Below are 25,680 nucleotides of genomic sequence, written 5' to 3'. Positions count from 1 at the left end.
ACACACACACACACACACACACACACACACACACACACACACACACACACACACACACACACACACACACACACACACACACACACACACACACACACACACACACACACACACACACACACACACACACACACACACACACACACACACACACACACACACACACACACACACACACACACACCCCTGTTGTTGTTAATGGAAGACTTTCTCACCAGGAGAGGGCTCTTGAAAATGTTGGAATCTCTCTCATTTCCATCTTGTACCACACCATCACTGTTTCTTCATCTTTCAAAGCTGGGTTGGTAATGGCTATTCCATTTCTGCACATTCTTCTCCTGCAGGAGTCGTGGGTGGTAAAGGAGTAGGTTTGAAGAGTGAGAGTTTTGAAAGACAAAACAAAACAGTAGCAAGTCCATTAAGTGGGATTGTAGTTGGACACAGATGCATAAATGCACATTTCTAATCATCCCTGATGGTCTATTCACTAAGAATGAAGAGATATTGATATACAACTTGGTGATGGAAAGAGAGAAAAAAAAATGATTGAATAGATGGGTTGAGTGCAGAAAATATCGAGGCAGGCAGAGGAGAAATTTGGATGGATACATAAGAAATTTGGATCTATACATAAGACATTTAAAAGTAGTGATTATTGAGTAGACATTGTTCAGTGAAGCAGAGATTCCCAATTCAAAGGAACCTCTAATTTGCCTCTGCATACATCTTCCCTAAATTTTAGGAAAGAAAAAGAATTTCATTCGCAGTAAAGGTGTAGTTAGATGCTAGATGAATATTGCTTAATTGGATAACCTACTGGAGTGTATAATGGGGCTGCTGTGCAATCATTAAATTATGTGTGCATCAGCTCTGAGTAATTGAATGTAAATTAAGGGCAAGTTTGGCATATGTGGTTCACATAATTTCCCTATCAATTACGTATAATTCATGCCAGTTGACTTTCAAAAATATATATAAGAAATATCAGGTTTGCTTTTGTGCATGCTATATTTTTAGCATGAGAAACAGATTTTCCATTAGCATACATCAAAAGAGAAAATGCACATATCAGGGATTTTTGAAATGCGTAGTTTTGTTAATATTATTTATTTAAAGAGCATGCAATTTTAGAAGATAGAAAGGAGCATGGTTATGTCCAAGGTTATATCATTCTGCCTACACTGTAGAGCAATGAGAGTTGCATTCCTCTAAATCATACCATTTATATGAAGAAAAATAAAAGGTCACAAAATGAGCAAGTCAAGTATCTTATCTCTTTGATGAATCATTGATTTGATTATGCAGTTTGAGCGGACTGAGGAGACGAGAAGCCCTAAACTAGTACTGAAGGCTGTTGATGTGATTGTTAGTGGCACAGCTCAGGGGATTATGTGACTCTCCTGAAATGTAGCTGTTTCACACAATCACATTTCTTAAGTGTCTACAGTCAGATACTGTTGAAAGGTGCATATTTTTGAGATTGTTTTCTGGCTCCATCAGAAATTGTCTTTGTACATTGACTTTAATGTGCAGCATTCACAAAGCAAACATATGTCTGGCCATTCTTTTCACTGTCACTGGCAAGGATGTTGCCATGTCCATCGTAGTGGGTCCATGAGGCTATGGATCCATGGCCCCATGAAATCCTGGGGGCCAGCCTTGACCTCCTGCTAGGGGCTATTTTGTTTCCTTATATCCCCTTTTCCTGCTCAAGTCTGACTCCTGGTCTGCACTGTGCTGCTGGTCACCCTCCTGCTGCCCCTGAATCCAGGATTTCTTAACGCCAGGGTCACCCACTCTACCTGTGTGCCAGGCCCTCTGTGAGGACACAGGTTACCTGATGTAATACCTACAGTGCGTTAGCAATGTGAGTTAAGGCAACACCACAGCAAGTTTTTCCTTAACCTCTATACTAACATCACTACCACTCGCGTGTATTCTGATTCTCTTTTTTGAGTAGGAGAAACGGGTATAGGTAGACAATCTGCAGGAGTTACATGAGTACAGAAGACTCTCATCATCTCTGCGGTTGTCATTAGTTGGTACCGTCAGAGTATAAAGAAGTTTACAGATCTTGGCTTTGGGTTATTGCAAATTCCTTTTTGACAATCTGCTTCTCTTTATTCCTGCTCTACTTTTAATCCACCCAGTATACATTCATCTTTGATATTAAGGTCCTCAAGGTATTTCTTTTTTTTTTTTTTTCATGGAAAGGCATTTTATTTTAAATATAGCAGTGTGTCAATCCCATTTCAGTCCCAAACTCCCAATCTATCCCTCCCCCGACCCTTCCCACCTGGTAACCATAAGTTTGTTCTCTAAGTCTATGAGTCTATTTCTGTTTTGTAAATAGGTTCATTTGTAACTTTTTTTTTAGATTCCACATATAAGCAATATCATATGATACTTGTCCTTCTCTGTCTGATTTACTTCACTTAGTATGATAATCTCCAGGTCCATCCGTGTTGCTGCAAATGGCATCATTTCATTCTTTTTAATGGCTGAGTAATATTCCATTGTATATGCGTACCACATATTCTTGATCCATTCATCTGTCAATGGACATTTAGGGTGCTTCCATGTCTTGGCTATTGTAAACAGTGCTGCAGTGAACATTGGGGTGCATGTACCCTTTCAAACCATGTTTTTCTCTGGATGTATACCCATGAGTGGGATTGCTGGGTCATATGGTAGCTCTGTTTTTAGTTTTTTAAGGAGCCTCCATACTGTTCTCCATAGCGGCCGTACCAATTTACATTCTCGCCAACAGTGGAGGAGGGTTCTATTTTCTCCACACCCTCTCCAGCATTTATTGTCTGCAGATTTTTTAATGATGGCCATTCTGACTGGTGTGAGGTGATATCTCATTGTAGTTTTGATTTGCATTTCTCTAATAATTAGTGATTTTGAGCATCTTTTCATGTGCCTCTTAGAGACATTTCTCAAGGTATTTCTCTTGACTTTCATTAGCCACTTGTGTCATGAAGTCTGCCAGGTTTTATAATCCTGGCTTATCTTAGTTTTCCAGTTGCACATAATTCTAGACTTCTGCTTGGTTTTTAACTGCCCACCCAAAGTAGACCTTATGACAGTACCTTTCTGGTGTGTACCCTTTTGTACCTTTCTCCACATTGATACAAAGTTACACACATAGATGTACATCATACACATATGGGGTTTTGTTGGTTTTTGAAAAAAAAATGGATTTACATTTCTTATGCACTCACTATACATATTATACCACAATTTATTTTTAACAGTAATATACCATGGACATTGTCTTGCTAATACATGAAGCTATAACTCAGTCTTTTAAAACTGCTCCTCTGTTTCATGATATAGATTTAACCTTATCTCTGTGGATAGACATTTATGTTGTATACAGTTTCTGCCTGAAAAAACAATGTTGCAATAAGCATCATTGTACAGATTTGAATATAAAGTTGTGGCAGAATTGTAACTGTATCACATGCTAAACCATCTGTTAATATTCGCCATACTTGTATAGAGTTTCTAATTGCAGTCACATAATACATACAGTGAAGCTATCTAAACTCTATAATCAGAATTTTCTTTACATGAATGTAGTCTCAGTTCCTTGTCTCTGGACTCTCTGTCTCTGCTGTTCCCATTGATTACCATATTTCTAGGGGATTCTTAAGCAGATGGGTACATGGGGGTGGAGAGTAGGTAGTAACATGGCTGGGGAATTTGAGGGAGGAAAAATTCCGAGTTACCAGGCAGTGAACTGCCTGTTAAGAAATACTGAAGATTAGTTTAGCAGTTAACAAAAGCCGAAGCTACGGAAAATTCTTCAACACCAGAGTCAAAAGAAGTCTTCATAACCATTAAGGTCATCCTTTCTTTTGCTTTCCTCATGTTTTTGCTTGAGTTGAGTTAAAAAAAAAAAAAAAAACTTCTCTCAAACTTGACCTATACAAACCCCATCCATCCTTCAAAACCCCAAATGATAGTAATTCCTTTAGAAGCCATAAACCTGGGATTTAAGATTATGGCTTCTGTGGTAAGAGAGGCCTGTATTTGAATTATAACTCTACCACTTAATATCTGAATACTTCTGTGAGTTTACTTAAATTCTCAAAGCTGCAATTCTTCATTTACGGCTTGCTTTTAGATCCCAGAAAAGAGGTTCAGGAAGAATAGTAGAGTAGATGGTAGGAGAAAAGCCAGCTGCTCAGAGAGCTTCAGGTGTTTGATACTCTAAAGGTATTTCAGTACCTTTGAAATAGTCATTCCTATTTTTGTAAGTCTGGATGTCATTAAGGCATTTTAATGATTAGAATCTTCTAATTTTGTTGAATCCCCTCTGATATAAACTTTGATTATTTAAATTAGTAGCTTTTTAACCTTTTGGGGATCTCAGATCACTTTGATAATCTATGGAAAGCAGTGGAAAATACACATACATATAGACACACCAAATTTACAGGAAATTGCAGGAAGTTCAAGAATTGTTGAACCTATTTGAAGTGTTTTAAAGAGCTCTATGGCTTTAAAAAATGTTTTCACAGAGCCAACATAACATTCTCTTTAAGCAAAACCCCTTTAAGGAAATTGAGTTATATCAAATGCTTTGTGCATCAAGGTACAGAGTAAATAAACGAACAGAAAAATAAGCAAAATAAGTCAGGTACATACATAAAACTCTCCAGATACACAGACACTCACACATGAAAAGGTACGCAATTATATCAATATTATGTTAACAGCCTGTGGTAAGCTGGTTATGCAGCTGAGGCAGTATATCAACCTGCATTTTATTAAACTAAGTAATAGCCATCATTCCTGAATTTGAATATTCTAGCAATAACACTATCAGTCTTTAGGTTTTCAAAATTAAAAAGCAAGCATTTCTGTATTCTTTCAGAGTCAATTTTTACCTAGGGAAATTCTGATACTTTTCATGGCGGTCTCTGTAGCACATTCGACATCAAAATTCAGAAAGTATCCTCGGTGTTTATGTCCCTTTGCTCTTATAGAAGGAAGTCACATTTCTGTTTGACATCTTTGTTTATTAGCCCTCACAGTTGCCACTGAATGTTTCAGATCGTTTTCGAATTTCTCGATTTATAATTACAGTTCTCACTAAACTGAGACATGTTAGTCGCTTTAGATGTTTTATGAAAACACATTAAGAACCCTAAGTTCCTTTAAAAACAAGATATCACATGTGTCAAAACATAATTCTCAAAATGTTAAACACAATTCTCATATAAATAGGTACATGTCACGATTTCATTTAGCCCAAAGCTGGTTCAAAAAAAGAGGACTATATATTTATCTCTGTATCCATAGCTATATCACTTCTGTATCTCTACATATAAATCTTGGTACCAGTCCTGAGTAAGACCAACTTTTCCTCTATTAATTATTTAATTGGCAGAATGCGTTCATATAAAAACTCCATCTACCCAAGATTTCTAATAACGGACCTTTTTGTCCCCATAACTTTAGGCCAATGGCTCTAAAACTTTAGCATACATCAGACTCACCTCAAAGATTGCTGAGTGTCGCCCCCAGGGTTTCCGTAGGTCTGGGGTGGCACCTGGGAATTTGTGTTTCTAACAACCTCCCAGCTGATGCTGCTGGTCTGGTGGTCATACTTTTGAGAACCACTGACTTAAGCAGCTTTGCCTGAGGACCACGTGGGGCAGATCAGACTTCCAGAGAAGTCAGTGCAACCCCTGATTCGCTCTCTTCTTATCCCTTCTGTGTTCTTCACGTATCCTTCCCCTGTCCCCCTCGGTACACACAAGATCACGCACACCCAGCCTCACTCCAAGGATGCTCCTTCAATTTGAACATCTCAAATCTCTCGTAAGGGTCAAACTCCCAGTGTCCTCCCGCGGAGACCTGGCCTCCCTCGTCATTTGTTCCATTTCTGTCAGTGATCTCAATTTCGCTATGAGCCAGGGCCAGAATGCTCCAAATCATGTGTTGTAAACTAGAATGTGCATTTCATGTTTTTAAAAATTATTAACGGCAGAGATTCTTTTAGTAGGGGACATTTTTATACCTATGTGGAGAACCGAAATACAAATGACAGCCAGCTGCCACTAGTTCCTCAGCTTCATAAAGGGAAGGAGAGTCTCCAAAGGAAGTGCATGTCCCAAGTTGTATAATTTATGAATGTTTAATGGAATAATTGTAAATCTCCTGGAAACTTGATATGGGAGTTGTTATGTGAAATCATTCATTTCAAAGCAGAGTCCCCGTGTGTCCTCGCAGTGAAAAGTATGCTTCCATCTCTCACCAGCGCTTTGTGTAGTAAAGGATGCTCGCTCTTAGAAATAGGTGATGGGGCAGAATGTGGAGTGAGGGACGCCCCTCAGGTCATTCAGATGGAGCCACCAGGATGTGTATGTCTCTTTCCAGGACCACGAAACCTCCTTCCCCAGGGCGCTCTCAGCTCAGAGACTCTCCCCACGGTGGTGCTTTCTAGATGGTGAGTGTTTCTGTATTTCCTGGAGGGGTGGCGATTGGGGAAGCCACAAGGGCAAGGTATTGATGGATAGAGCGGACTCTAATTTTCCAAAAGACTATTCAGAAACCCTTCACGTGGCTCCACGTGATTGGTATTTGCATCTCAAACGATGTGAACTTGCTGGTGTTGCAACATACTTTCCTAAAGTTATCTCCCTCAAAGCAAGTTTGTTAATCTGGCCGAACTTCTCATCATCAAATTGCTCAAGGTGATATTTCCCTTTCATGCCCCTTTTCCAAAAACGTGTTGAGTACTTGTCTTCAGGCCAGTAGATTGATTCCATAAAGCACGAGGACGGGTACTAATTGGTATGTCGTTTGCATATTACGGAACTTCCCTATTATTTTCAGTAAGCCATCATTTCAGGATGAGGTATAAATTTTTGGGAAAGGGTAGGCATTTTCAGTTGTGTTCATATCTGCTCTGCTGTTATTGCATGTATAACAGGACGGCCATCTTCTGATTGGTTAATGAGCCCATTTTCCATCTCTGTCTCCCTAAATGCTGCCTAATCCCACTTTTCTATCCAGTTACCCATTTTACAGTACATTCCTGCTTAGATACTCCCAGTGTATCTACTACCTGGTATCTCTCTTGTCTGTGTGGACATTTAGCTTTCACTGTAGACCTTTCTTTTGTTCAGCTTTGTGTGCATCTGAAAGGATATAAATGTGGATAAGAGAATGACAGGATGTGTGAGGGTGTGAATATTTTTTAAAGATGAGCACCTGTATCTATATCAAATCTAATCCACGTACATCATGACATCGGTTTTCATTAATGGCTTGTCAGCTGCCTCTGAAGATAATCTATACTGCTTTTCTTCCAGGTCCTTTATTCCCTAGTGATGAGAAGCGCAATCATTTGTTTTTCCTGAATCCACAGAGGAACAACTTACATTTAAGAAAATTACAAAAATGTATATGAATTGTTCTATATAGTCTATTTTATATACAGTCTTAGATAAAATTACAAGTGTGGTTAATGGTCTAGATATTAGTTTTACTCTAGAAATAGTTTCATTAAGAACATTTAACAGGTGATTGCAGTCATGGTTAAAAGAACAAAGTAGACAAAGTTCTTCTCAGGCAAATTTTACTCTGTTGCCTGAGTATGAGGGCAAGAACCATGATTGTCTTATTTCTTAGCTTATTTCCTTTGGAGAGAAGCTACTCGTTAAATTATCTATGATTTTTGAATGATTATTTGCATTTTGAGTTTTTCCCTCTAGTACTATGTACTTTGTAGAAAATCTGTTTATAATACTGGACTCTGTTAGATAGATTTAAATGAGGAGGAACATAATTCTTTTGAATATTGATAATAATCAGATTAATTTCTAGAAGCCCAAAGTTTGTCATTAAGTTGTTTTTTTTTCCCCCCTCAAACTACAGATGCAGGCAAGTCCCTTATAGGGTTGCTTAAATAATTTTTGTTTTTTCTGTTTTAGCTTTCTTCAGACATGGCTTAGGGACTCAGTTTTAAAGTGAAATGATGCCTTTAATACCACATGTGGTCCCGAGCTCTGCATCTTCAAACTGTTTTCCAAAATGAGAATCACTTCCTCAGGAAGTCAGGCTACCTACAGTATTTTTTTGTTTATTTTTGTTTTTCCTAGCTTTATTTACTTGATAAATACATATTGAGTCCCAGCTCTTTTGAGGGTTCTGTGCTGATATCTTGAGACGTAAAAGAAGAAATGAAACACAGATCTTTAAAGAGGCAGATATCTTAGTCTCAGAGTTCTCTGTGAAGATAGTTTTTATAAACCATGCACAAAATGCAAATGTGCATATAGAGGTAGGAGCAACAAATTCTACCTGGGGCAAGGAGGATGGGGCTGAGGAGGGTTTCACAGAAGAGGTGGCATTTGAGTTGGTCCTTAAGACATGATGTGTTATTAAAAACAGTTTATTGAAATATAGTTGATTTACAATGTTGTGTTAGTTTCAGGTGTACAGCAAAGTAATTCAGATACATATATTGGGCTGGCCAAAAACTTCGTTCGCTTTAAAGTACAAATAAGACATTTTTCATTTTCACCAAGAACTTTATTGAACAATGTATTCATTAATCGAATGAACTTTTTTGGCCAACCCTATGTGTATAAGTTCTTTTTCAAATTCTTTTCCATTATACGTTATTACAAGATACTGAGTATAGTTCCCTGTGCTACACAGTAGGTCCTTGTTGGTTATCTGTTTTACATATAGTAGTAGTGTTTATATTTTAATCCCAAACTCCTAATTTATCCCTCCCTCCCTTTCCTCTTTGGTAACCATAAGTTTGTTTTCTATGGGTTAAGACATGGTTTAGGTAGACATGTGTAGTGCGGAAGGGCTTCCTAAGCAGTGGAATAGCGGCAGCAGAGGTGTGAAGTCCTGAATTTTTCTAAGTAGATTTAGGGACTGACTGGGATGTAAGGTTTTTGATTGTCATCGTAGGTGAGAAGGTTGTAAATCTGGTGCCAGAACACAGGCCTCTCTGAATGCCATATACATTTTTTTTTCCCTAGCTACTTCTGCTGATCGCTTTTATCGAATAGACAGATCTCAGGTAAGTTTTCTTGAGCGTATTTGTGAAAGTGAAAAACTCCCCAGGAACTATACTAATCTTTTACTTGTTTTTTCAACAAAAACACTGAAATGTGTACAAATTCTGGAATGGTATTCATAGCCTCAGCTATGAGCTTGTTATTTGTCTTCACATGTTTTGTGATCTGTGGACTCAAGGTGATGTGGTTTGACCTTGAAGATGAATCCAGAAGATAGGTAGGCTTATAGAAGTTGTCACCAGCCTGCACTCCAAATCTTCATTCATACTGCTACTTTTACTGCTTCCTAGCCAAATTTTATGCCTTTTTAACTTTATTTCTGATTAGCAAATTTGAGACCTCAAGTGTATATCTGTGTTGCTTGGTTTCAACTCACCACTTGCCAGAGTTCAGTAATGAGAAAAAAAAAATGCTTATGCCCAATGATAGCTAGTGCTCCCGCTGGAAAAGAAGGTACAGAATGGAATCCATTGATAAAACCAGTTGTTAGGGCTTCCCTGGTGGCACGGTGGTTGAGAGTCCGCCTGCCGATGCAGGGGACACGGGTTCGTGCCCCAGTCCGAGAAGATCCCACATGCCGCGGAGCGGCTAGGCCCGTGAGCCATGGCCGCTGAGCCTGCGTGTCCGGAGCCTGTGCTCCGCAACGGGAGAGGCCGTGACAGTGAGAGGCCTGCATGCTGGAAAAACAAAAAACAAAAAACCAGTTGTTAGCCATGCCGCTTAGCTTTGACCGGATCCTGGAAGTCCAGGTCATTGTACATGCATGCTGGACCAAGTTGCATGTAGGGTGTCACTTCTTTGATAGTATTTGGGATGAAGAAGAGGCAAGACCATCTCTGGTTATACCTAACAGTATCCTGGTCAGAGTCCCAAACCAAGAAGGATTCAACTCTCCCCTTCCTCAGCCTCTTGCTACCATGTTGTTTCTGGAGGGATGCCCACTGGTCAGGCCTCTGAAAATACACTGTGGTCATTTGCTATGTCATAAAATTTCATTATTCCTCAAGACCAAGAATGCTCTGTTTTGTTATTCTTCAGATGATGGATGTGAACACCTTATCAGTCATCTGACAGACTCCTTTTTCTTCCTTAGGAACATTTGCACTTTGTGATGGAGGTTTCTCAAGATGAGATTTTTATTCTGGACCCAGATATGGTGTTGTCACAGCAGGCAGGGACACCCCCAGGAATGCCTGATCTGGTGGTGGAGCAAGCCTCCGGGTGAGTGGGCTTCTTCCTTGGTGGTGTGGTGGTGAGCTGGCCGCAGGGTGACATCGTGTCTGGTTTGGCCTTGCGCTTGACAGTTCTAATGAAATCAAACTATTTTGAAATACAGGTTTTCTTGTGTTTCCTTAGAGTGTAGTACAGCTGGTTCCATTCTAAGTCTGTCTTATGAATGTCTGGGCAGAATTACTCTTTCCACTCAGATCTGTGTCATGTCTGAGCCTTCTTTACCCACCACACCAGCATTTCCTACCAAACTAGAAAACACTAGTATTTGCGTTTGTGCATATACATCTGTAATGCCTGTATTATCACATTAAAAAATGACACAGGTGGGGCTTCCCTCGTGGCGCAGTGGTTGAGAGTCCGCCTGCCGATGCGGGAGACGCGGGTTCGTGCCCCGGTCCGGGAGGATCCCACGTGCCGCGGAGCGGCTGGGCCCGTGAGCCATGGCCACTGAGCCCGTGAGCCATGGCCGCTGAGCCTGCACATCCGGAGCCTGTGCTCCGCAACGGGAGAGGCCACAGCAGTGAGAGTCCCGTGTACCTCAAAAAAAAAAAAAAATGACACAGGTGGTTTGACAATTATTTTTTTCCTCCACATCCTTTCTCTTCTTCCTCTCCTCCTCTTCTTCCTCATCCTTCTCTTTTTTCTCCTGTATCAAGGCAGCCTGATACATGTAGGTATCAAGCACTTATAATTATGAGTCACATACTGTGCTAAATGCCTTTCTTATATCCCTACTATTACTTCATAGTGACTTAACCATCTTAAGTGCTCTATGCTTATTTCCTCATCTGTAAAATGGACATAATACCTACTCATACAATTGTTTTAAAATTAAATGAGTTGATACATGTAAAATTAGGGCAGTTGGTGGCACTTGGTAGACACTCGTTAAAAATTATGTTATTGAAATCATCGTCATCATTTCACAATGACCCTGCAGACTTGGTACTGTTATTATTTTAAATCCATACATAACAAAATTGAGGTTTAGAGAGTTTTTGTAACTTGACCAGTATTGCACAAAAAATAAAGGGGAAAAATTGAGATCTATTCCGTGCTAGAGCCCATGTGTATTTTAACCACCACATTGCACCACCAAAACATTAACATTTCTAGATTATTTCGTAAATTCAGAAATGTTTATTTAGAGAGCTTTTTTATGTGCCAGGTCCTACTGTAAGCACTTGGGAAACAACAGTGCAAAAGTAAAAACACAGAAACCTTTGCCCTTGTGAAGTTTAATGAACTTTTGTAGTTTACTGGTACATAGACGCTAAAGAGTTAAAATAAGGATTTCCCCGGAGAGCACACACACGTGCGCTCAAATGGCATATGCAAGTGTGTGCACATACTTATACAATATTAGCAGACATATTCACTTGAGGTAAGCCTCATGCCTGTTCGCCCCTGTTCACTAATTCGACCATGGCTGCTATTTCTGAGCATTCCCACTCTGCCAGGCCAGCTGATAGCAGTGGTACGTCCCTAGTCTGTGCGGGGCCAAGAGAAAACAGAAGTGGCGGCTGGAACAGATATACAGCTGTGTTTAGGAGCCGGAACTACTGATACCGGAGCTGTCCTGGCATGAAGGGAAAGCCGACAGGCACGAAGGACGGCCTGATAAAAAAACCCCGGGGGTCCCGAAGGTAGTGGGAAAGCCACATACGATAAGTCAAGACTGTCAGTTGTGGGGAAAGCAAGTGTGATGCTGTGTCCCCCTGTAGAAGCGGTAGGTGCTGGAGTCTAGGTGTCCTCCCACCCCACCTGATCGGGGCTGTAGTGTTGGATCTGATGAAGGGTGAGCCCATTTTGCCAAGCTCGCCCTGGGCTTTGCCCTCTCAGTCATTCTCTATCAGCTCTAGCTCCAGAGATAAAGTAGCCTGCAAATCCACGAGAACTTGAATCAGTTCCTTTCTCATTTCTTTTCCATTGCCCCCTCTGGAAATAAACTGAGAGCTGGGAAGCTGTGAAAGAGCAAATCTAGGCTTTGTTCTTTTCTAACCTGTCTTTCTACATCAGGCGCCATTGCTTCTTATCTATGTCATATTTAAAATTACTTAATCTTTTTTTTTTTTTTTTTTTTTCGGTACGCGGGCCTCTCACTCTTGTGGCCTCTCCCGTTGCCAGCGGCCATGGCTCACGGGCCTAGCCGCTCCGCGGCATGTGGGATCTTCCCGGACCAGGGCACGAACCCGTGTCCCCTGCATCGGCAGGCGGACTCTCAACCACTGCGCCACCAGGGAAGCCCTAAAATTACTTAATCTTGAAATTCAGTTTTCTCATCTATAAAGAGGGCAGCAGCATACAAAGAGTTCCTGATGGTTGAGAAAATTAAACGGACTAATAAGGGTGAAATACCTCGTAAATACCCAATAAAGATTAATTTCCGTCCTCACATTTGGAGACAAGAATCATCCTGAGAAAGAGCAGACTAAGTCCTGTGGCTGACCTTGAATGTCTGGTGCCTTCTCCTCCCTCCCAGAATGACAGACTGGTGGAATCCTGCCCTCCGGAAACGCATGCTGAGTGACAGTGGGCTGGGAATGATAACTCCGTATTACGAAGAAGACTCAGATCTGAAAGATTTCAGCCACTCCCGAGTGCTACAGTAAGAGCTCTTTCTGTCTCTTGTCCTCTGTACCACTGGGGTTGCTGGGAGAGGATTCTGTGGGGTACTAGCCAATGGGAAGGATTCTCTTCTCAGTGGTGCTCCAGCTGTCTGCTGATTGTGTCACCCTGTTCACCTTGCTCCCTTTTACCCACCCCGAAGCTCCCAGTGGAGCCTCGCTTTCCATTTCTCTTGTTCCCGAGCCTCAGTGAGACCTTGCATATGGACCTACAACTACTTTGAACCTCACCAGGGTTTGCTTTACTGGAACCCAGTGTTTACCAGATGCCCCTGTGTTTGCCATACTGTGAGGACATGCGTGAGAGTGACATGAGTAGTTTGGAAGTGATGTAGAGTGTTTTATTTGTGTGAAAACTGTGATGCGCTGTGACAGGTCAGTTTCATGAGTCTCCGGTTCTGAGCCTCTGGCTGTGATGTGTAACATTGCCAGGTGGTCTTGATGGCTGAGGTGCAGTGCTTGTAGTCTCTCTGGGTAAATGATGCAGCATTTGTTCAAAGGTCAGGAGAGTGGGTGTGCTTTCATCTGAGGGATGGGTACTGAGTTTTGCAACAGTGTTGGTACATTCGTGTCCCGAGAATCCTCCCTCCTGTCACCCCTCCTTGCAGGAGCAGCTTCAAGGTGCACCCTGTGGTCATGGACACAGTCATGTGCACCCACTGTTTGACTCCAGTCCAGTCACCCCATCTCAGAGGTTGTATAAGTTCGTTGTAATTCGTGAGATCAGGCTGGTTCCCAGTCCTATTCAAGGTCCTAATCGAATAGGGACAGTGGCCTTGTAGCTATGCAGTCTTACCATCTTTACAAAATAACAAGGTGATTGAGATTCTTAGAAGCCTAGGGTTAACGGAAGAGGCAGGGCAATGCATTGTTTCTAAGACTGGAAGCAATTTCGCTGTGACAAAGGGGAGGAAAAGGAGAAATCTGAAGCTAATTATTTTGGTGGTAAAGGTTCTACTCAGACACCCCAAGGGCAAAAGGTGATTTCGTTTTAATTGCTTCTCTGTACTACCTCTTATTCTGTTGTGTGAAGAGTGGAAAGGAGAAAATGAATTACTATGGATTTTCCTTTTTAATTAAACCCTGTTGTTAGTTTCTGATGGCAATTTGATTGCTTACAATTCAGAGCATTTTTTTCATTTCTTTTGTATATGGAATTGCGGCTTGTGAACCAGGCTGAGTCAGCCACCCACTGACAGCTAAAAAAGTGACCATCTAGCTTTGGGCAGATTTATTTGAAAATTAGGGTTTTAATTAGCCATAGAAATAGAAATTAAGACTAGACAAACCAGAGGAGTGATTCAGTTATCCTTATATACAGGCTGTTTCCAAAAGTGGAAACAAAAGCTCAGGCACATGAGCTCAGTCTGGTTTCCTATGCCCTGATTTTTCCGTGTATAGTATGTTAACATATATATCATGATACGTGAGATTGTTTCTAAGACAGTAACTGTTCTTTCCAAGAATCACAGATAAATGTACCATTTTATATAATAGTCAAGTTCTTAAAACCCTTTCTCAAAATCAACTCTTATTTTTTATTCGGGTTATATTATCCTTTTAGGAATTTCTCCTGGATATTTATACTACCTTATGCCTCAAATGCACTAGAGCAGCTGACTCCTTTTTAAAACATTTTTCTGTCAAGTAACTTAGAAAACAAACATTCACTTCTAGCTTTGAGTCTTTCCAGCTGAACCTCCAGATATTGTGTAACAGAGACAAGTTGTCCCCACTGGGCTCTGTTTGAACCTTTGACTCACAGAATGTACGAACAAAATAAAATGGTTGCTTTAAATCATTTACATACTTTACCTTACCCAATTTGTCTGAAATTTTTGTGTATGTGTGTTCATTAATTCCTTTAGGAAGAACATCTCTTTATTTATTACTTCAGAGAGCATCTTTGATACACATACGTATAATTGCAGTTATAGAACAATGGAATTATGTAATAATATATATTTTATACAGATATGTAATGTATAATAAGGTCAGTAATAGCTAGTATTGATACTTGCTACGTGCTTTGCACTATGGTTAAATTACCTTTAAATCTCTCAACAACTTTTAAATCTCACATTGCTTAACAGATGAATGAACTGAAGCTCATAGAGTTTAAAATATTCATCTTAGGTCACCCAAGATAACAAGTGTGGGAACTGTGGTTTGAGTGAGGTCTGCTTGACTTCTGACTCTACCATACTGCACTGTTTTCCTGAAGGGCCAGTGCAAAGGCAGGGTGCCCAGAGTCCCAGGGCCCAAGAAAGATTTACTTTGATATCTATCTTTATAAGCATTTGTAAGGTGAAAAATTCTACAATGTAGGAAGACTACATATGCACGTTAAATATGTACGGCTGCAAATTTACCCACAAGTAAATATGGTTGAGAACTAATTGAAAGCATTTTTTTCTTTAAAAAAAAGAGAATGAAACAAAAAATAAAGATACGCTTTTATTTAAACATTATTAAATATGTGTTCAATATGCCCCAATCTAAATAAGCTCAAACATTATATGAAAAATACTCATGTGCCAACAACACTGAAATATCATGTTATTGTTTTATGTTATTACTTGCATTAAATCTTTCTATCCATAGCAACATACAGTAGCATAAAAATGTATATTGTTTTATGGGGTTTTTTGTTTTGTGTTATCTTTTTACTTTTCATCACCTGTATTGAACAGTGCATACACTTTTAGAACTTGCCACTTCATGCAACATCAAATGTCTAAAATTCATTCATATCGATGTTACGGAATGCAAGTTTGTGTGCCCAATGCACAGTAAGGCCAAATAACTGAAACGTCAGAGTTTGGAGCAGAGAAAAGTTTATTGCAGGGCCAAGCAAGGAGAATTGGTGGCTTATGCCCCAAAGACCCAAACTCCCCGAAGGGTTTCAGCAAAGCATTTTTAAAGGCAAGGTAGGGGAGAGGGGGTCTCAGAGTATGTGATCAGCTTGTGTACAATTCTCTGATTGGTTGATGGTGATCAGTTCTTAAGCACCGGAAAGTCTGTGGGGCTCCTTGCTCATGATCACCAAGTAGTTAATTTCTTCCATTTGGTGGTGGTTTTAACATCTGAAAAAGTCTGGAAATATGCATCAGATACTATTATCTAGGTACTTCAGAGAGGAGCTACAGCAGAAGATGTGGGGGAGGGGTCTGTCCTGGGACGGCCTCATAGAGTCCTCCACGGCTACATTGATATATGTAGATTTTAAGTCATTTAATTTGGTATAGAATATTGTGTTATACAAATATGCCATAACTTATTCCTCCATTTAGATATTGATTTCTAATATTTTATTATTTAAAAATACAGTGAACATTTTGCGTGTGTCCACCTGTGTTGTAGGGTGTATACACAGTTTCAACATTTTTTTAAATTTTTATTTATTTATTTTTGGCTGCGTTGGGTCTTAGTTGCAGCTGCAGGATCTTCGTTGAGGCACGTGGTATCTATTTTTGTTGCTGTGCCCGGGTTCTTTGTTGAGGTGCGTGGGCTTCTCTCTAGTTGTGGTGTCGCGGGCTCCAGGGCGTGTGGGCCCTGTAGTTGTGGCATGCAGGCTTCTCTCTAGTTGTGGCATGTGGGTTTTCTCTCTCTGTAGTTGTGGTGAGCGGGTTTCAGAGCGCATGTGCCTTGTAGTTTTGTGGCACGTGGGCTCTAGTTGAGGCACGCAAGCTCAGTGGTTGTGGTGCGGGCTCAGTTGCCCTGCGGCATGTGGGATCTTAGTTCCCCAACCAGGGATCCAACCCATGTCCTCTGCATTGGAAGGTGGAATCTTTTTTTTTTTTTAATAGATGTATTTATTTATTTATGTTTGGCTGCGTTGGGTCTTCGTTGCTGTGCGCGGGCTTTCTCTAATTGCGGCGAGCAGGGGCTACTCTTTGTTTCGGTGTGCAGGCTTCTCATTGTGGTGGCTTCCCTTGTTGTGGAGCATGGGCTCTAGGCACGTGGGCTTCAGTAGTTGTGGCACGAGGTTTCAGTAGTTGTGTCTCGTGAGCTCTAGAGCGCAGGCTCAGTAGTTGTGGCTCACGGGCTTAGTTGCTCTGGGGCATGTAGGATCTTCCTGGACCAGGGCTCGAACCCGTGTCCCCTGCATTGGCAGGTAGATTCCTAACCACTGCCAACGGGAAGTCCCAAGAAGGTAGATTCTTTACCACCAGACCACCAGGGAAGTCCCTATACAGTTTCAACTTTGGTCCATGGTGCACAATTTACTTTCCCATTAGGAATATTTAAGAATCAGTATGTGAAGGGACCTGAAGAAGTATTGTAATATTCTAGGTACAACTATAGCATCTATTGCTTTCAGCCTTAAAGCCCCAGTCAACTTGGAGATAGTAAAAGTTCAATTTTAACATCTTGTTCACCAGGCTAAATAATTCTATAAAAAAATCAAAGGGAAATTTTAAATTCTTAGAACTGAAAATACTGTTCATCAGAATTTGCAGGAAATAACGGAAGTGGTATTCACAGAATGATTTATGACTCTAAATCATTTATTAAGAGAAAAATGATTCCATACAAATAAAGCATTCGATTTGATAAACTGGATAAAGACTCAGAGTAGAGAACAAAGAAACAAGAGTGAAGAGAAATAATAAAGATAGAAATCAATGACAAGGGGAATAAAACAGACAAAATAAATGATTAACCAAGAATAAAATTTTTAAAAACTGGTTCTTTCGAAAGGTAAATAAGAGACAAAATTCTGAGAAGGTTAATTTTAAAATACAGGAGATAGAAAGGAATGCAAGTCCAGTGCTTTTCCAGCTCATTCTTCCTCCATGGCACCCAGTCAGCATATGCTCAAGACACCTTTCCCCTCTAAACTCTAACTGACCCAACCTACCCCCCCAGTCCCCCAGAGAGGGGAGCACGGCTCCTCAGGGTTTTCTCATAGTTTTAACTTTAGCTTCTAAGATTCATCAGCCTCCCTCCTACTTCAGGGAGAGCAGACAGAATGAACAAACAGAACGAAGTAGATTCCTGTTATTACTGGCACTGGTTACATTTATATTAAAATTCCATTTAGATACATTACAATTTTTAAAGAAAGATTTATAGAGTCGTACCTTGGTATCTGTGGGGAATCGGTTCCAGGACCAAAATCAATGGATGCTCGAGTCCCATAGTCAAAGCTCTGTATTTGCAGATCCACATCTGCAAATTCGGCCAACTGTGGATCATAAACTTGGTACACGATCCGCGACTGGTTGACTCAGGATTTGGAACTCATGGATACATACATACATATGTATTATATATATGTGTATATATATATTATGTATGTATCTGTAATAGCTTCATTTTTCTCTTGTCTTCAGCTATTTCCTTTACCCAGTTTCTTTTTTGGAACTTTAGGTGATGGCCTGATTCTAATATATGTAGCTATTCCATGTCTGTGTGTGTATGTGTGTACTGTCTACTTATACACAGGTCCTCTAGGGGAGACTACAATTCCAAAGAAGGATATACAACACATATAGGATCTTCAAATCCTATGAACACAATAAAAACAATATTTTTACAAAATAAATTTATTTATTTTTGACTGCATTGGGTCTTTGTTGCTGCCCTCGGGCTTTCCCTAGTTGCAGTGAGCGGGGGCTACTCTTCATTGTAGTGCAGGGGCTCCTCATTGCAGTGGCTTCTCTTGTTGCAGAGCACGGGCTCTAGGCACACGGGCTTCAGTAGTTGTGGCGTGCAAGCTCAGTAGTTGTGGCTCGGGGGCTCTAGAGCGCAGGCTCAGTAGTTGTGGCACACAGGCTTAGATGCTCCGCGGCATGTGGGATCTTCCCGGACCAGGGCTTGAACCCATGTCCCCTGCATTGGCAGGTGGATTCTTAACCACTGCGCCACCAGGGAAGCCCCAGAAACAATCTTTGAGAAAGAATTTTGAAATAAATCGGAGAGAAGTAGTTAACTCACACTGTTACTGCTAGGACCATAAGGAATTTGTCTTTAAGTTAAAAAAAAAGTTTTCAGTGTCTAAGAAAGTGCTACTAAAATAACATGTTTCTGGAAACACATTTGCTCTCATCATTAATTGAACCACCACAATTCATAACAAGACTATATTTCATTTGGGCAGGAGATTCATAAGGAAGTAATTAACTAAAATTTTAGCAGACAGAATCTGATTCCAAAGGAAGACTTTTCCCAACTTTATGATCTATGAGATTAAAAAAAAAAAAAATAGGCACTGAGTGAAAACTCTAGAATATTCTTTCCAAGTCCTCTTTGAGGAAAGGACAGACCTACCTCTGAACTTACCTCTGAACCTCTGGGTTAAGGGAAAACAGGTAAAGAAAGGGACTGCAAGGTATTGTTTAGTTTATGAATAAAAATAATCTTTTCTAGTTCTTATGTTTTGTGGTTTGTGCAAAACCCCCAAAAGAAAAAGAAAAGGAAAAAATGCACATGTTCTTAGTATCTCCAAGTCCTGAGCCTAGAAGACCTAAGGTGAAGGTCACACAGGTAAAAATAAAAGATCTTGCCACTGGATTAAGACACTGGGGAGACAGTGTAGGGAACCACCAAAGGCAGACATTCAGTCCAGACATCTGTGTACTCAGGTATCTGTTACCTGCTTAGCTTAAGCAGGGTTGATGGATTTTTATGATCAGTGGAGCATTTCTCTCTCTAACAAGAGACAGAGTTATAAAAAATTGAACTATAATGTATCTGGTCTGATTTATGACTTCACTAGAATCTAAGAAATGGGTTGAGCCATTCAGTTAGTCATTAATTTATTGAGAAAATATGTATTCCGCACCTTCTAGGTAGAAGCAATCCATATACCTAGGCATTGATGATGTAAAACTGAATGAGAAATTATTGTCTTTGAAGAACTTATATTCAGAGGGGAAATAATAAACCAATTATTATAGTTGCCTCTGATAAGTGCTATAATGGATATATGCGTAGAGTGTTCTGGAAACAAGAGGAAAGAGAATTTGCTGCTTTCTCCAGATTTTACTTTTTTATTTTTATATGAAAAGGATGAATATTTAAAGAATTAATGAAAACACAAGCCACTAAGAAAAAAAGAGGCTTTTTAAGGGCTCTATGCTTATTTTCTTCAACTTTTGCCCATAAACAGTATCTGCTTTTCATCATTATATCACCAGAAATACATCTCAAATAATTCAGTATTCCATGACAGTTGCACGTCACTCTACCTAATGTGTATTTAAGGATGTTTGTACAACCTGGCAAGTTATTTAGGGATATTCAAAACACCTAACAACACTTTAAACTGAAACATTGACCTTTTTTAGTGTAATCTATAATTCTGAACCATCCTATCAAGAAGATAGCCCTGAAATTCACCTCTTCCCCAAACTCAGAAGTTCTGGACTGAACATAGGAGTAATAGCTTCATGCCTCTCTTGTCTCCAGCTATTTCCTTTGCCCAGTTTCTTCTTGGAACGTTAGGTGATGGCCTGACTCTAAAAAAAAAAGGTTAATTGCGCTTATTGTCGAAGCTCCAGGTTGTCAAGAGGAAGACAGACTATTGGGCCGTGATTTTGGTTGTGGAAATATCCTTCGACCATCACAATCAGATAAGACGGAGAAAATTAATCCTCTTAGTGGAAACAGGTTTTGCTGGAATATATCTTAGAGATGAAATCAGTGCTCTCAGGATAGAGACGGTCCCTTGCATGACTAGTCTAAATCTTGCTCTCCCTGGCTAATCGCTCAAGCTGGAAAAACTGCCATTTAGCTGACATGTATCTTCCTTTCTTCTTTTTTCCCTAACCCACCCCCAGTCATTGTCCTGTCTAGCCAAGCACATAATGATACTATGTCCCTTTACATGGGCAAAATAATTAATGAGAAATTTTGCTCTGTTCTTTCTATAATTGCTTTTCAATTTGATCCAGGGAATTAACATATTAAAATAATAAAGATGCACTGAATCCCTGACTCAGGGAACCCTTGCTATTTTACAAGCGAGCAGGTAAAAGGTAACTCTGGTGGTATTAGCGGTTGTAGGTGCCCTGTTGATGAGCACAGGGGTGGTGGGAGGGGAGGGGGGAGGAAAAATTGTTTCTAGAAGCCTATGCAGTGAGATGTTAGCGTGTCTCCCATGTATCTCTGGATTATTTTGGTTGTGTTAGTGAAGTTTAGTTCTTGAAGAGGTTTTGGATGTTCTTTGGATGGAGGGGAAGAAACTTGGTATGTGGGGAACCATAAACCATCAAAATTTTGTGGATGGAACAGAATTCTCAGATTTCCAACTAAAGGAGACAAGGCAAAGCCAGAGCATTAGGAAGTATGGGGACAATTTGTGTAGAAAAGCACTTTTCTTGAGTTTCCTAATAGGTAGAGAGCAGTGGAAAGGGCCTCTTAGGAAATTATTGAGTCTTCTTTAAAAGCAAAACAGAAGAGATTTCTATTTCCTTCCAACAACACGCTCTGCCTTAGGGCATTAAGGAAAGCAGGTCAGAAGTAACAAGAGTCTTTTGTAACAAAATCACTTAAGCACCATTCTAAAATGGGGAAAATAACTCCATCTCCCTCTGCACTGGGGAAGTTAGAGTGAGTATTGTTATGCCAATATAGGAACGGGAATTTTTTTGTTTTGTTTTCAGTGGCTGTGCTACAAGTGGAGGCTTGGACACACAAGAGAGCCCCTCGTATTCCTCTGTCTTGTGTCCCCTGGGAGCAGCCCTGTGCTGGTGCAGGGTCACAGTACAATCCATTTTCGTGCGGTCAGTCCTCTCTTCCTTGAAACAGTGGCTGGATCTTCCTTGAGGACTTGACATTGAAATCTCATCAGTTTGGAAAATAGGGATGTAGAGTATGTTGGATGGGATTCAAGCTAGAAAAAGTTGGCATAGATGCAGGGAATGTTAGTTCTACAAAATGATGCCACGTCTCTCCTTGAGGGCCCAGTTTTTTTAAACAACAGGATTAAAATTTAGTCAAGAACCATCCCCTGGGGATGCTTGCAATGTCCCTGCCATCAGGAAAGCGCCCACAGCTCCTGAGGGCTCCAACAATGATTTCCCTTCCTTTCCAAAAGGGGGCAAATATGCAAAGCTACGTGTCCTGTCATGTCACTTCTAGAGGATCCCACCTGTGGACCATGGTCCTCAACACATGCCCCATCACTGGGCTTCCATGGCAGGTTTTGGCAATGGAAGGGAAGGTGGGAGGCAACTTCTCTTTCCCACAGATTGCCACCTTATAAGGGTGCCCGTCAGGATTCTCGCTCTAACAATCAGAGAAGAGGCTGTAGTTTCTCCTAAATATGACTTTGGTGCAACTACCTGTGACATGAAATATTTCTGCATGTCAGTCCTCTCTCCAACACTGGTCCTGGGACTAACCCTTCAGAGGCTGCCCTCATCTCCTCGGAAGGTCACTGAGAAATCAGCTCACTCCTGGCTCCCTCTTTCCCACCTCCCTACCTCTGCAGAGGGGACCGGGCCTTCAGGGAACACCAGTGAGACAGCGCTGGGGAGAGCAAGTGAGCCTCTGTGTCCTGGCCCTCTGTTCCTCGTCCCATTCACCCCACTTCCTCAGAGCCCAGTGCATTCAGTGTTCGGAGGTCTGTTTCAAGGTGTCAGCTGTCTCCTGACAGCCTCTCTAACCACTCACCTCCAAAATAACCCATCCATCCTTTTGCTTTTTTCTCAAACTCCCACCAAACCTCTTGTTTTCTCAGTGTGTCGGTCTCAGTGTGAATCATTTGATTAAATTGATTTAAAGGGTGAAGGATAATTTTGAAATCCTTCCAAACGTATTTGCCTGTGAGTCTCAGGTTGGAGAGATATTGACCACTTATCACCTGGTGTGCTCAGGAGTGGGGTCAGGGATGTGAAGGGGGTGCATTGATCACTCTTGGAAATGGGAGGTTGTACAGAGTGGAACTTGTCTCTGAAACCTCTGGGGACCTCTGAAGCCACAACCCCAAAGAGACCAGGGTAAGGAATAGCTTTACAATGTAGAGAAGCTACTTACTTGGAATTCAGGGAAACGGGGACCACGTTTTCCCTTTTCCGAACTTTTCTAGCTCTTGAGCTGATCACCAAGCATAAGAGAACTACAACAACAGACATTACTTTACGACTTCCTCCAGTGCTCTCTTTAATGGTAGCCTCACCCAATAGCCACCTTGGAATCTCCTTGAAAGTGGGGGATTTCTAAGTGGGAATGTTCTAAGTTCAGTATCCGCCACATGTTTATAGTTAAGCATGTAGGAGTGCTTAATATTCAAACTGGATTAACTGAGTTGTTCTCAGAGTCTGTGGAGCCTGTTTTCACTTCTTGTACCATGACTTATTTGCATCAATTTATCGTTTTCTCTTAGAGCTCCTTTCCTGTTTTGGGTTGTTTATAATATATCACTTAGAAACTGCACCTTCCTTGGACACACAAGAGTTGGGCAGAGAGAGACTTTTTTTTAGGTTTTGTTTCCCATGCCAGTGTCTTGAACATGAATTCCCTCTTCTGAGAAGTGGGTTAGGTAGGAGGAGATTTTGATAGGAAAACTTCTGGACTATATTATAGTTATCTTCAGGAGAAGTGCCAAAGCAGCTCCCACATCAGCCTGTTTTTTCTTCCATTTTCCAATGCTGGATTCAAAAATCCGTATTGCATTTCATAAAAATAATTAGCTGGGGGTAAGCCCTTGCTCAGTTGCCTTGGTTCCACAAGGCAGATATTGCCTATCCTGAATCATGTGATATGTGAGATGGCCTTTTGTATAAGTTTCTTGTGTTAATACTGAACGTAGCACTCATGTGACTTGCCCTCACAATTTAGAGCTTCCTGTTTCAATTTATGCTTAAAAAAAAAAAAAAAAGTCCACACTTACAAAACTCCAGATGGATTGCATCTCAACAGCAGTTGTTGGCCAGGTCTCCCAGAGTCATTAGCCTAAAGCCGGCAGCTCTTTCTAAAAGATATTATACTTCCCACCAGGTCTCTGCAGGTATATCTTCCTTGATCAGATTTTAGAATAACATTCCTTTTCTATTCCTTTAATCCCTTTTTAGAAATTAGGCAGGCAACTATATTGCAAAGACCGATTTGTAATATGAACGATCACATCTGTTTCTTTTCTGCATGATTGTACAGTGTCTGGTGCACAATTTTTTTGTTGTTTTTACATCTTCAAAAGGTTAAAATATTTCCCAGGAGTGTTCATATTTTACATAATAAAAAGTGTGATGGTCAGTTTTTCATGTTTAATGAACTTGGTCTGTATTAGGTTCTTCCAGGTCATCTCTCTTTTTTAAAAATCTCTTTCTTCTTGTAGCCGACGCCCACTTTTGTCCGTTTCTCCTCTAACCATGCATTTCAAAGAAACTCCTTCCCCTCATTTGGTTGCAGTTCTTAGGGATGAATAGTAGGTGGCAGTAAAATTTCAAGCTCAAAGGGCGTTAGGAGTTTCTTCCTCACTCTGCAGACTGATTAAGGAGGGTGTATAGAAGAAACTGAATCGTACAGGCTAGTGGTAAAACAGTGCTGTCTGCAAAACACCAAATATAACTAAACACAGGAACTTATTAAAAAGGATATTTCAAGTACAGCTCACGTTGGGATCATCGGGTGTATATTTGGATAGGAGAGTCTTAATAGGACATTATGAATATGAACAGAATTAGAGGACATTTACATCAAATGAAGAACTCCCCAAGCAGCCTCTATTATTTGAATTCTGGAACTTATTTCCCTACCTCCACACAAATGCCCATCTCTCTCTTTCCTCTTTCCACAACCCTCCCTTCTGTTGGTGGTGAATGTTACCTTTGAGGCTGTTTGGCAATCCCTGAATGGGTCTGTGACCACTTGAATAGAGAATGTGTTTGTCTTTCTCTCATTTCAATGCCACTTTGTGTGGTTCCTGTACCTTTCATCTCTTTTGCTCTCATTCTCGCCTGCTCCCTTACTGTATGTGCTTTGTTCGTTGTCTTAATAGCAATATTCATAATAGAGGGAGGAAAAGCAAACAGAGAGGATTGTATAGTTGATGGAGGTTCTCAGTGCTAAGGGATTTCTGGTTCTATTTTATCCAGTTAGAGATGCTTAGGGCCTGGAGTGATGGTGGTGAAGATGTCAGCTAGATCTATGATCCCGCTGTTGCTCCCTCAAGCCCTCAAAATGATGTCATAGGTTGGGCATAGCAGTCCTTAGGCAATGCATATCCTTGAGGGAAGCTCAAGGGAGAAGTTGCCCAGAGGTGATTACCTACAGCCATGCTTTGAGACCATGTTAAATCATCCCCTGGCTGGCTTGACTTAAATGAAAGTTCTTTGTCCGTCAACAGTTTCAGGAAATAAATTGAATTTCTGTAGCTTCATCAGTGCAAGGTAAAACAGACGCAAAACAAAGATGGTGTTTCTTCAGCGGTGGTGTGTGCACCCTTGAAATGTGCCTGGAAGGGATGTCCAGCTGGGAAATCAGTTTCCACTTGAGACATTACTCAAGAGTTTGTTAACAGACAACTAGAAATAATGGTCCAGGCAGGAAACAGAGTCCAACCTGGGGAACTCTGCCCAGGCCTGAATGTCCTTGATTTTCTTCAGTAGGAGCAGGTGCATCAGCACATGATGGGAGGCTGTGTGTACAGAGATACTGGCTTTCACCAAAGTGTGAGAAAGGTGGATGAGATGAGCCCAGGGAACTTTCAGGGCTGTGGTCAGGAGAGGGAAGAAGAAGTGAAAGTAGAATGACAAAGGAGAGAGGGAAACAACATTCAGAGTTGATATAAAGCTAGAAACCAGATGCTT

General features: G+C 40.8%; 1 protein-coding gene across 1 annotated transcript in view; it reads left to right on the top strand.

The window, feature by feature from the left end:
- Positions 1-25,680, top strand: part of DGKI (diacylglycerol kinase iota) — a 445,841-nt gene that overhangs the window by 364,360 nt on the left and 55,801 nt on the right. The window contains exons 25-28 of the mRNA XM_029234512.1: positions 6,397-6,466; positions 9,021-9,061; positions 10,153-10,280; positions 12,775-12,900. Coding sequence (XP_029090345.1) covers positions 6,397-6,466; positions 9,021-9,061; positions 10,153-10,280; positions 12,775-12,900 — 365 coding nt within the window. The remainder of the gene's footprint in view (positions 1-6,396; positions 6,467-9,020; positions 9,062-10,152; positions 10,281-12,774; positions 12,901-25,680) is intronic.

Source organism: Monodon monoceros, unplaced genomic scaffold (assembly GCF_005190385.1).
Source record: "Monodon monoceros isolate NGI ecotype Baffin Bay Population unplaced genomic scaffold, NGI_Narwhal_1 Super_Scaffold_2, whole genome shotgun sequence".
Classification (NCBI taxonomy): Eukaryota; Metazoa; Chordata; class Mammalia; order Artiodactyla; family Monodontidae; genus Monodon; species Monodon monoceros.
This window is presented reverse-complemented; position numbering and strand designations above follow the sequence as displayed.